General features: G+C 36.3%; 2 protein-coding genes across 2 annotated transcripts; one reads left to right on the forward strand and one right to left on the reverse strand.

Moving 5' to 3' along the window:
* Positions 1–2,007: 2,007 nt before the first annotated feature.
* NDHO (NAD(P)H:plastoquinone dehydrogenase complex subunit O) lies at positions 2,008–5,959 on the reverse strand. The gene is made up of 6 exons (XM_086670054.1): positions 5,587–5,959; positions 5,457–5,512; positions 4,271–4,336; positions 3,495–3,536; positions 3,163–3,222; positions 2,008–2,224 (listed from the first exon to the last, which is right to left on the reverse strand). The coding sequence occupies exons 1-6, from the start codon at positions 5,831–5,833 to the stop codon at positions 2,195–2,197; spliced, it is 501 nt and encodes a 166-aa protein (XP_086526180.1). The 5' UTR covers positions 5,834–5,959; the 3' UTR covers positions 2,008–2,194.
* Positions 5,960–9,210: 3,251 nt separating this feature from the next.
* On the forward strand, positions 9,211–10,873 carry LOC147551894 (uncharacterized). The gene is made up of 2 exons (XM_086667537.1): positions 9,211–9,692; positions 10,363–10,873. The coding sequence occupies exons 1-2, from the start codon at positions 9,458–9,460 to the stop codon at positions 10,680–10,682; spliced, it is 555 nt and encodes a 184-aa protein (XP_086523663.1). The 5' UTR covers positions 9,211–9,457; the 3' UTR covers positions 10,683–10,873.
* Positions 10,874–13,368: the final 2,495 nt, after the last annotated feature.

Genomic DNA, 13,368 nt, shown 5'->3' on the forward strand with positions numbered 1-13,368 from the left:
TTCAATGTAAGTTCCGAAGACGTTATGGAGATAAGTTTAGGAGATGTAACTTGGAGATAAGTTTAGGAGTTGTAATCTTAGGAGTTGTAAACTTATCTATCCAAGATGAAGGTATATTCTAGAAAAGATACTCTCCCTGGTTATATGGATGTATGTATATTATTATTGCGAGGGTATGACTCAGAGTGTTCAATTGATGTGTAATTCCGATCTACGGAAATAAATTTGGGAGTTATACTTAGTCATAAAATAAGTTTGAGAGGTATAATCTTAAACCTTATAAGATAAATTTAAGAGATGTAACTTGACCTATTAAAGAAGACGGTAGGTTCTAAAAAAAAGGTTACAATCTTAACCTTTAATCGATCTCTTAACTTGAAATCCGAGTTTCCCCTAGGTTTCCCATCGTGTTGGGGATAAACAAAGGCTGCGGCTTCGGGGAATAAAGAAAATTCTTCGGAAAATAAATTCTCGAGGGAATCCAGATTTTTTTGAAAATTCTCCGGGGAATACATTTTTTTGAAAGTTCTCCTCCATCTCATCTGTTCTCTCTGCCACTTCATCTTCTCGACACCTCATCATCTTCTGATGAGGTGTCGAGAAGATGAAGTGGTAGAGAGAGGTGATGAGATGGAGGAACCTTTTTATAACATCTTCTAAAACTAGAAGCCCCTTAGCAATAAAAAGAAACATAAAAAGTCAATCTTATTTGAGTAGTTTTAAGAAAAGTATTAAGTTTGGGGGTGTAAATATCACTACAAAATTGTAGAAGAGATTAATACAAGAATAAAGAGCTGAGAATGTGCCATAAAAGTATAAAACCTTATCCACTAAACCTTGGGCAGTCGAGCACCTTACAAGATAACAAGAATATCCAACACTCAAACAGCACAAGAAACAAATCCAGTTGTAACTTCTAACTTAGCACCATTTTTTCAACAAAAAAAAACTTACCACCATTTCTTCTGTCAAATTTTCTCTTTCCCAAAACTCTTTCTTCATCTCCTGATCCAAGGAGAAGCTCCAAACTGTCCCACCACCTGCTGCTTGTAGAGGGTTGAGGAGTTCATTTCTCCTAGCTCTGACTTCTTTGTTTCCCCGTTCTGTCCATCCCAAATACCTTAACTCGACCAAATGCTCAAGAAGCTGTCGATCAAGGCAGGCACTTATCGCTCAACACTGATGACAGTCCAAATGTTGCTACTTAATATGACATGAAAAGTACCCCGACTGACCTGTTCTTCAACAACTTCGCGAAGAAAGAAAGTGTGACCAGGGCAGTTCCGAAGTCTATGATAACTGCAACAATATAGAAATATATGGAAATGTGATAATAACATAGCTCATATCAAAGAACATCAGAAACTATAAATTGTTAGCATCTTAAGTTAGTGACTGTTAAATCTTGTAATGTTAATTTATCCAAGTCGATAATCAAATGTTAGTATTGAAAGATATTCATAGCTACAAGCAATTCAAGCAAGCTCTATACATAGTTGTACTTCTCATCAAGTTCTTAGATAAACTCACAAATTCAAACACCCAAATAGCATAAATGGAAGCCATTCTCGCTTCAGATTTTGAACACCTAAATAGTTCCGCGTTTTCAGTTTGCAGTAGAACCATAAGGGTTCTCGTTTAAAAACCATGGCCTTTCATTTTCTTTGTGCACTCTAGTGCAGTGATGTTCGCAGTATGGGCTACCACAAGGCATTACAGAGAAAGTCACACATGGGTCTTTCAAGTCTTTTCCCAAATTTAACTCATTCGACCCGGAATACCAAAGCTGAAAGGCATAATAAGCCTAGTGAACAGCAACAATGTAGTTCAGATAGAATCTTTCGTGAGTGTTGGCATGGCCTAAAAGTTAAACTAAGAACAAGCAAGGGAAAAAACGGGGAGCTTGAAGAAGTCTAAAGTTAGGAGGAAGGGCGGGCCAGAAAGAAGCACTCGTCTCGGTGTGGGTCAAGATTGTATTGGTTCTGTTTGTGCCAGACAAAGACAGTCTTTAAGAAATTTTGAGATTTTACTACAGAATTTTATACAACTTCAATAAGATTTATTACAGTAAATGGATAGAGTACTTAATGCGAGTAGTAGCGCTGATGTTAATGGAGGAAGAGATCCTTTACGGAATGATTAGCTGGGAGCAAACTGATGTATGGACTGGTCCAGCATCTAGATCCACCCTTTGTTAGATTCTCTCATAATCGAGCTTATCCGACTGCATATGAAGAAAATCAAGACAAGTTTATAAACTTTACAAAGTAGAACATGAACTAATTATCTATCTGCAAACAGAGAAGCATTTCCACTCATCGGTGCCTAGCGCAAATACACAATATTCCGTGGCGGTTTGGTTTGCATATATTTGACTTGTGAAACCAACCCAACAAATTAACAAGTTATAGTTATTCTAAATCTGGTTTTCAGATTGATTAGAATATAATTAGATCCCATTCCTTACTTAAACCTCAAGTATTGAAGGTCATTTGAAGTCAGACATCCTAGAAAACATTTATTTCTTAAATAAGCTTAATAGAAGCTAAAGAAAGACATCTTATAGAGAAAATCGTACTCCTCATAACGGTGTTAGGTACCGATACTCATACTGGACCACTGGTGCCCATTTGTAAACACTCACAAGGGGAGGAAAATGTATCCAGTACTTTCATTGTCATTGGGTCCTAGCCTCCTAGAAGATGATTTACCAATGAATTTGGACAATCCATCTCCTAATTTACCACTTACTAACAAATTCTAAGACTTTTATAGTTCCAGTAACCAACAAGAAAATGTAGTCACGAAAAAAACAAGTTTTTGTTTCAAAATACTAAAGAAAAAATGACGCATTTCTCATTTACTTCATAATTCTTACAGAAAAGAGCTAAAAAGAAAAGTATGTAGAGGCAGCAGAAAAAAACACATTAAACTTTATGAATCCATTATATATTTATCATCCTGTGTTTGATGACGTTGGAGCTATAAAACCTTACGAGGCATCACTTTGTTAGAATTTCCAGTTTCCATTTTTCTTATCGCCCTCTTTTATAATTTTGTAATATAACAATCAGGGTTCCATAACTCAAGTATGAGGATATCTAAAACGATTGATTACATTATTTGCCCTAACACGATGAGATATTAAGTTCTAAACCAAACCTTGATGAGCATATCTGTAGGGAGCCAAGCTGGTGCGGTCGGAATGCCAACCCAAGCAATCTGTACATCCCACAGTAGTAAGTCATAAAAATTGACAGAAACGAATAATTCAGAAACAAGAAGAATGCAGGTATCCTCCAGCTTGTAGCTCAAATACTTCGCATTTCAGATAGCAACTACTGTTGCGGACACAATTTTAGCTTCTCTACCCAAAAGAACAAAAAAATAAACTTTTCACATAGTGCAACAAAAGTGTATGAGATACATAAGAAAGTGAAGTAATTGAGAAGAAAAAGGTAGTAGGAGATTGAGAGGACAGAAAAGCATCTTACTAGTGCATACTCCCCAGTCTCGAAAACACGTATGTCCAATACCTAATAGAATCAATCAGAATTATGAGTAACCAACAATGAAATATACAACTGTTAGCAGCAATTAAGAACTACATAATTTTACACATAAAAATCGACTCATGGATTAATATAACCTCACTTTTATTTAGGGGTTATATAACTTTCTTCCTCTAAAAACCATATCGAACACTTAGAAACTAGAAACGTTTTGGAAAAAATTCTTTTATTTAGAACCGCCAAAACCTCGCGTAGTCACTCATGATTTTGCAACTTAGGTAGCAAGTACCAACCCTTTATATATAAATATCCTCAAATTTCTCACACGGTCTCCCACTCACTCATCATTTTTGAACTTTATAAGAAAATTTAGCCCGTGCATTAGCTCTGACAACATGTGGCTTTTATAATGAAATAGTAATAGCAATAGGAAAGAGTAAATGAAGTAAACAAAGAGAAAATAGGTCAAAACTCCCTAGGCCAAATTATCTTTTGTCAAAAAGGACCTAACAATTTCTTTTAGTCTTCAACTCCCTCGTAAGTTTTGCACGGGTTGTTGAGGTTTGCACAAGGAGCTGAAACCAAACGAATATTAAACACGGAGCGAAAAACCTAAAAAAATAGGTTTGTCCTTTTATCTAAGACCAACAAGATTTTGGTCTCTTTGGCCTAGTTTCTTAATAACTAAAAACTACTCAAAAATGAGAATATTATCTTCATGCGTACTAAAGGTATTTGTCAGTAGTAAAAAAAATTACCTCGCCACGATCCTCATAAATATAGTCCAAGCCTTTGTAGTAAGGTGGATGTCCAACTGACAGATACTGTAAAATCATACATGTGAATGCTACCAATAAGTTACATGCATTTAACATTAGATCTTGATGTAGAAGTCATAGGAAACAGAACAGATCACCATCTCAAATTATGTACTTGAACTAATTCGGCAGAACAAATATATAATTGGGTACAATTTACATACACTAACGTTATTCAACTAATCTAAGCACTCCTTTGCTAATTTCTTCTCAGTCAATTACAACTTGAATAACAACTAACAGAAAAAGGGTGTTCCTATCAACAAAAAGCTAAACCTTTAGAGGATCCTGATATCTTGATAGCATACAATTTGTACTTATCTACACAGACTACTCTGATAACATACGGGTATTTTAGTTCCACGAAGAATATATTATATACCTCAAAACTCAAAAGCAATTACCGAATTGGACAGGAAAATGTAAGCATTTAACTTTGTATTTCAGATTGGAAAAGTTTACCACTCTTCCAGAGGTTAATGTCCATGGCAAACCTGAAATGAAACTATCATGATGGTAGGCACTTCCACCAAAATGCATTGCTCACCTACCAGAATATGATATCCTAATACTATGCTCATACACAATACAAAAAATGTTAATCTAAGCTATAGGTGCCCCTTCCACCCCTTTCCTGAGGATAATCCCACATGGGAGAAAGGTGATCTAGTAACCAAGAATATAATGTCTAGGTCATCTCCACTCATTGCCAATTTGTTTTGAGTTGGATAACCACAAACTTAACAACTTTTAAACTTGAACCTGGGAGTGGCAATCTCTACCTGTTTTAAGTACAGAATTTAAAAAAAAAAAAAAAATCAAAAACAACAAGATAAGAATTGAAGAATAAACATTTAATCAGTAATTAAAGATCAAGGAAAGTACTTTAGAGCATAACCTAGACTTGGGACAAAACTTATCAAGTTGGGGCTTGAAATTTCCAAATCCTTTGGAAATTGAATTGATGTAAGATATGGTAACTCAACACTAAATAGAATTGTGTGTTTGTGGAATTGTGGGTATGTATTAATGTTATGGTAATCAATGAGAAGATGAAAAATTGTATAATGCTTAAAGAGAAATAAATAAAAAATGAGAAAGGGAGAAATGTGAAAGCAGCACTCACATTGATGCTATTCAGATACTTGTCCTTCTCCACCCTTACAATTTGACCTTTCTTCACTGCAAGTTAAAAAGAAAATATGAGTTTGTAATTTCAAGTCTTTAATAAAGAAAGTTAGAGAGAGAGAGATTACTGGAATAGACAGGCTTTTTGGGAGTTTTAATGGTGGAAGTCTGAGTCTTATCAGAGGAGGAGGAGGAGGCTTGGGTGGAATTCTGATTTTGCTTCTCAGATTCGGCAGCTGATCTAATAAAAGATTTCCTCTGAAAATTTGAAACAGAAATAGTTCTTCCTGGGTTTTGATAGAATGAAGGAGAGAAGGATGAACACAAGGATGAAGAATAGTGAGACATTGTTACACAAGAGAGAGACATTTCCATACACAGGAAAAGGAAAATGAGTTCAAGGGAGGAGGAGACTCTTTGTGGTCTTCTAACTACTCAGTTATGCCACCTGCTTGATAGTGGTCACATAAACTTCAAATCCTTTCAGGTCCCAAATTCTATTCGGAGAGGAAATATTGATGTACGTTAATCGTTTGATACATCATGAAGATGTGATGAGCACGACAACCGCCTAATTTAAATTATGGATGAAAGAGGCATAAAGCCCAACAACATGAAAGATGCCTAAAGCCCGACAAAATTATTACATTATTTACTTTATTTTTATAACCTAAATGACATGAGATAAATTTTGTTGGCAAACTGCTTCCACCGGGATTCGATCCCACGACCTCACGGGCTTAAGAGGGGTGTACACAAGATAATAGTTTGTCGGGCTTTAGGCTCTATGTTGTTGGGCTTTAGACACCTTTAATTATTGTTTTAACTTAGGTTGTTATCGTGCTTATCACATCTTCATGATGGGTGCGTCTATAGGCGCCTCCCAAAACTACTGTAGGAGCCTCCTCTTTGTAGGCGCCTCCCTAACCGACTATAGGGGCCTCCCGAGCACCTCCATCTTCTTCTCCTCTTCTTCGTTTTTCTCTTCTATCTCTCTCTACTTTCAATTTGAAAATCAATCCGAAATCTGAAAATCAACCAACTAAAACCCATTCATCTTCAAAAACATTTAGCACAAAAGATTAAAAACAAAAGGATAATCCATTTTCTATCTCCTTTGGCTTCTTTGTCTCTCTACTTCCTTTCTCTATCTTTAACCATCTTAAACACAAAACTGAAAACCCTAGATGTGTTGTCCAATTTCAAAAATGTGAAGATTTAAAACATAAATTAAGCAAGAAAATATCCATTAATCTATAAAAAAAAATCCAACCAACAATAAGAAATAACCTAAACTGATTGCTAATGAATCAAAATGCCTTTTGATATTAGAAACAAGTTTTTTTTTGGATCTTCATTAATGGTGGGTCACGAATCAAGATTCAATGAGTTATGTAGATTTGTAATGGCTTTAGATTTGTATGAGAGAAGATGATGCCGTTGCCTCCTTCTATTCAAATGAATCGTCTGATTCTATTGGACCCAACAGAGAAGGAAGCTTGAAAAACCAGTTGGAAAAGGTTTAATCTTTGTCGGACTCACCAGGCCGACGACTGTCGGACTCTCCAGTCCGAGACAAAATTGTGGGCCTTTGACTGGTCTGCCCGAATGGGGGGCGCCTACAGGTCTCGAGTGTTGACCGCTGGTCAAACAACTATGAGAGGCCCCTATAGCAAATTGGGGAGGCGCCTATAGAGGCGCCCTTCATAATGTATCAATGCCTTGTAATAACTAATCGTAGTCGATTTCTCAAAAACAAAAACTACTTAGTTATTACTTCTCGCTTCTCGTTTTTTTTTTTCGTTTAACAATGATAAGACGGCTCTGATGCAAAACTATACAAAAATGGTCAATCTTTTGGAGAAAGAAGAGCAGTTTCGGGAATATATAATCTCATAGGATGGGAAAACCAAATATTTTTGCCCCTCAACTAGGCTCAGCAAGTCCTCCGAACTCTTCTCAAGCATCTTGCTGCTGTAAAAAGTTGTACAGAGAGTCGTGGACAACTCATCAAATGTGACTCCCCAAGCCGTCCTAGATCTAACAGAGCAATATCAAGATTTCGCTGCCCTCTTCAGGACAGTTAGGGATGACATAACACATGGTAAGCTCGTCTGTAATTGTTAGTTTCATGATCGTGGTGTAGTCATTCACGAACACCTTTGCGTAAGTTGACCCATCATATGTCTCCAAAGTAAGGGATTTGAAAATCCCATGGCTTCTCGGCACTCAGTATTTCCATGCTGAAAGGTGGTGGTGTCAACTTACCCAGTCAAGCAGCTTCCTTCTCTGCCATTTTCTTTTATCTCTGCTAGCTGTTGAAAAGAGTTGAAGGTTGATCTTTCTTTGTCAACTCTGCTTCCAGAGCAAGTGATGATGGAGCTTTATGTCCTTCCTTTTCTGCTGAAGGTGCTGCCTTCTCATGTTCCCTCTGAAGTCTTTTTATCTCTTTCTACCTCTCCACTTGACTATTCTTTTCCTTGTTTCCTCCTGCTCTCACATTTTTTCTTTAACCTCCAGGTCACCATCACTAGTAACGAAGGGAGCGACAGGGGGAGTTGATGTTGCAAACATCTTACGAGGGATTGGGGAAGCTCTCTCATTGTCTCGGCCTCCCTATGCCTTCTAATTTGACCTAGTTCTTCTTGTACCTTAAAGGGGTTCTCTGCATCATAGCCAAGGTGTCTGCATCACGTTTCTTTTCCTCTTTCATACGGGCTATTTCTTCTACGAGATCTCCATCTTTAGACATAATGATGGCGGATTCGAGAGTTTGAATGGTCTGAAAATAACCGGATTCGTGATAATGACTGTCCAAGTAAAGGTTCGAACCCTTCCTCTAGTGCTGAAGTGATGATGTCAGAAAATGTCTTTTGCATATCCTTGAAACGATAGTGTTTGTTACCTTCGATCTAGTTACTTTCTTTGTTTTGTTGATGATGACTTGAATGGGTAGGGGGTGGGGGCGGGGGGGAGGGTGTTGGACTAGTAAAGGCACTCCGAAGCTCAAGTCAGGTTGACTTATCTGGTCAAGAATATGAGTCGTAGATATCAATTTTATCCGTAAACTATTGAGTTAACAATTTCAGGAGAAAAGAACTCGAAAAACTCGAAAACTCACCTCACCTCACCTCACCTTATGGGTTTAAGGTTTCCCGTAGGGGGATATAAACCCAATTCCCGTGTAATTATAATGCATTCTCACTTATTGAAACTAGTTCATAATGAAATTTGGTAATTACATTTTATCCTCACCACGCCTTATACATGGGGTCGAGGGGAGCTAATGAGATAATAAGCAAAAAAACATTACGAGGCCAAAATATTACAAAAATACAGTATGAAAAAGCATTCAAAGTATGTACAAAGACTAAATCACCCCTTTATAAGTAGTTAGGTTTATATATAGCTTCTCCTTAAATAATTTAAATGTAAGATTTCAAAGGAATTTATATATTTAGAGATGATACTTGATTATACATCTCTCAACAAAAAAAAAATACTTGGTTATACATATAGCAACATTCACTTTCAATATTTTTTGAAAATCTAAAAAAATCGTCACCTTCTGTTTCTTTTTTCCTTTCATAGAATCATAATTAGGGGTGCCTCTACAGACGGTATACGGTTTAATAAAATAATTTCAAAATAGGAAGTTTTATTTAAAATTCAATGGATGGACCATTTCGATCAAAATTTGGATAACACACATTGTTGGGAACTATTTAAAAGAAGTCGGAATGAGAATTTCCCTGAAGGAAAAAAGAAGCAACTAATTAAATAAAGAGAGAGCTGAAAATCCACCACAAAACCTCATCCACAGGACCTCAGGCAATTCAGCACCATACAGATTCTCAACAATATCCAAGACCCAAACAAAAGAATAAACAAATTATGCAAAAACTATTTCTCATTTTTCTATCCAATTGTTCCTCAGACACTACTTTATCCTTTCTTCTACCTATCCTTCATTAACAAACCAGAGAAGAAGAAACTGAAATGGCTCTGGAGATGAGCACTGGTCATTTCCAACTTACCACCATTTCATCTGTCTCGTCGTCTTCTCCCCGAAACTCATTCTTCATCTCCTGCTCCAAGGATAAGCTCCTTAATGTCAGAGGGTTGAGGTCGGCTTCGTCTCTTCCAGTTTCCACGTCTTCGTTTTCTCACTCTGTCAGTCCCAAATTCCGCAATTCCACTATTGTATGCAAAGCTCGCGAAGCTGTCGATCAAGGCAAGCTTTACTATTACATTTTTTAATTATGATTTTTCTTTTCTCATAATTTATAAATGCTACCACTTTATAGGTGATATCACTTAATTATTTTCGTTAAACTTCGTACGTGGTGTCACTGCAGTTCATAATTTATAAGTGTTATAGATAATTTAGTGTTTTATTACTTACAAGTGTTATATAAAATGAGTAGTTCTCACATTTAACCTAATGTACGATTCTTTATATTTGACAAGTCTCCAACATTTATGTTACGTTTGTAGACGTCCAAGTTATCCAACTAAGAACCAATTGACAACGAGTAGATGTTATATTCTTGGTATGAGATTTCTCTTTGTTCACGTGGGGTGGCTGCTATCACAATTTCTTGCTAAGAATTATGAAAGGCGCTATGTTATGTTAAATTTCAAGTTATAAATACTCATCGAGACTAACACCACAAACTTTGTTTTTTCGCTTAGTAAGTGTTCATCACTTGTTTAGTGCATAAACAACTACCTTCTTAGCATTTTAGTACCTGGTTCAAGAACTTTTTCTCCTCTATGCTCACTCCCGATTCCCGAATCCCAATAATTGGTTAAGACAATTTCATGTGTTTACTTGGTAACACTAATCAGATATTTAAATGAACAATTATGTGCTCACTTATATATATGTGTGGAAACTGCAGTTGGAGTGGTGAATGATTCAAGCTGGGATAGTCTGGTGTTGGGTAGTGAGAGCCCAGTCCTTGTGGACTTTTGGGCACCATGGTGTGGGCCTTGCAGAATGATCGCTCCTATTATCGATGAATTGGCCAAAGAATATGCAGGAAAGATAGTTTGTTTCAAGCTCAACACAGACGAAAGTCCGACTGTTGCTACCAAATACGGCATCCGAAGTATCCCGACTGTTCTGTTCTTTAAAGGTGGTGAAAAGAAAGAGAGTATTATCGGTGCAGTTCCGAAGTCTACCTTAACTGCAACAATAGAGAAATATTTGGAAATGTGATTAATCAAAGCAAACAAGATCAGAAACTGTTAATTATCATGTCAATTTTCATTATTCAAAATATACTCATAGCTACTCTCTTTCATGTTTACTTGCTTTAGCTGTGAAATATTAATAGCTTGCAAAGTTTGAAGCCATTGGTAGAGATTATTAATCATTAAGGAAGCTCAATTGGTGGGACTTTTGCCTCACTCTCTGTTGTTTCTGGTGTACCGATTTCAACGAGTCACTTAACTGAGTCACTTATGAAACAAAGATAGATTAAGGAAGAGAACAATTCAGTATCTTTCGTATTTCTGACCGATAGAATCCGTTGTCCAGGACATATGATTCGTAGTAGAATTTCACCATCGATTTAAGATTGGAAAAAGGAATTGTATTCCTTCAAAGTCAATATCCGATCTGAGTAAAAAATCAGAATGTATTTGATTTGGCTACCAGATAAAGGAAAAAGAAAATAAAATATTGGAGGATTAGAAAAAGAATGTTTTAGTCGAGGTGAGAATGAATTCTCTTTCCTTAAGACATTTTACACCCATGTAACAATACCTACAGTTAGGGTGTATGCCTCTGGAATACTACGACTATACCTTTCAGGGTTGTGATGGTACTTCACAATTCTGAAAGTGGGTGAACCTTAGTAAGCAATATGAACTCTTTGACTCGACCTTCTTGATTCCTGACTTGGTTTCTACATAACTCATGACTTCGACTTGGTTTCGAGATTAACACCTTACTTCAGTTTTGTCTTCTAGTCACAATCAGATGCTACAGACTCCAATTTTTCAATTCGACAAAATGCTCTTGATCCTAAATATCAAAATGTTATTAATTCCGTATTCTAGACATACTAGAGTGATTTCGATTCTTTGCTCTTGATCCATCTACCGAATTAAGGCTTATTTTTTAGACACTTAGAATGCTTAATTCACAAAGCAAAGCAAATATAGACATGTCTTGGAAATTGCACATGCTTTCATGATGCGAATGAACGTTTCAAGAAGGTATTGGTTTTATAGTGTGTTAACTGCTACATATATGATTAATAGACTTCTTAGGCGAGTCATTAATTTTAAGTCTCCATTAAAAGTTCTAAAAAAGCATAAACATAATATCTCTCATTTTTGGTTTTCAGGTGTATGTTTTATGTTTATCAACAAGCACAAAACCATGACAAATTTGGTGTTCCATCCACAAAATGTGTTCTCTTTGGATATTCTTCCGCCAAAAAGGGTATCTATGTTATAATTTAACAACAAAAAAACTTAAAATTTTTTGGGATGTTTTATTTGATGAAAGTCAAGCTTATTTTCAATGTGAGTTTGAGAATTGGTCCCAGGGGGAGGATATGGCTAGCATGGTACGGCTTCTTTTTGGAGATAATAATTTCTTCCTACTATTAATAATGGATCTTCTAACATCCATGCTGAACTTGTTGAATCAAAAAATGAACCAATACCAACTCCTACAAATAATGATCCCAATGAAATTAGAGAAGAAGGAATACTGTTTCTTCAAAATGAAACATATCCAACATTACATAGATCTGGTAGAGAGACAAGACCTACAGAAACAGTGAAATCTTTCTCCACATACTATGCTACTGCATTCCTTTTGGAGGCCCATTTGACTTATGATAATGTTGATCTTTCACATTCTGCTTTCTAAGTGCAATCTCTAGTGATCAAGAGCCAAGAAAATTTATAGGAGTTGAGGACAACCCAATCTGGATGAAGGCTACGAAAGAAAAGTTGCAAGCTTCTCGGAGCTTCTATAGTTGTTGCAAGCTTCTTGGAGTCCTTAAGTCTCTTGCGGCTAACAAATATAAGAAGCTACTTCAAATGGACTTAATTAAACAATGCATTCTTGCATTGTAATTTTGAAGAAGTTTACATGAGTATACCACCTGGTCATCCTCAAGAAAACACTGTTAATCCGGTATACCCATTAAAAAAAGGCAATATACAGGCTTAAACAGTCGCCTCGTGAATGGTACTCCAAGCTGAGTTCAGTTTTTATGAAGATTGGGTTGGAAAGGAGCTTAACAGACCCATCTTTGTTTGTAACAAGAGGTACCTCTGAAATTACGATTGTGTTGGTTTATGTTGATGATCTTGTTGTCGCAGGGTGACGATCAACATGAAATTAAAAAAATTTAAAGATATATTCCACAAGTGGCTTTCTATCAAACATTTAGGTATATTGAAATATTTTGGGTATTGAAGTTGCTTAGTCGAAAAAAGAGAATTTTCTAAACCAGAGGAAGTATGTTATGGATTTGTTAAGAGAGACAAGAAAAATGAGAGTCGAGCCAGCTAATACCCCCATCGAAAGTGGCGGTAAAATTGACAACAAAGGTGAACTTATATTGGATATCCGTCAATTTCAAAGTTTACTTGGTAAATTAATTTATCTAACTTGACATATCTTGTGGTATGAGTCTAACAGTCGTTTTATGCTCCCAAGCTCTAATCGTATGAACGCAGCAACGATAATTTTGTTGTATCTAGAGGGACCACTAGGAGGCTGAATATTGATGCGTAAGAATCATCATGATTCTCGACACTGTATTTCTACATATTCTGATGTTGATTGGGCTGGTTGTCCAGTTGATCGAAAATCAACAAGTTATTGCATTTTTGTTGAGGGAAATATGGTTACATGGAAGAGTAAATAACAAAAAATT

This window comes from Eschscholzia californica, unplaced genomic scaffold (assembly GCF_041429995.1).
Source record: "Eschscholzia californica isolate CP2 unplaced genomic scaffold, dmEscCali1.0.p SCAF_3, whole genome shotgun sequence".
In the NCBI taxonomy this organism is placed as follows: domain Eukaryota; kingdom Viridiplantae; phylum Streptophyta; class Magnoliopsida; order Ranunculales; family Papaveraceae; genus Eschscholzia; species Eschscholzia californica.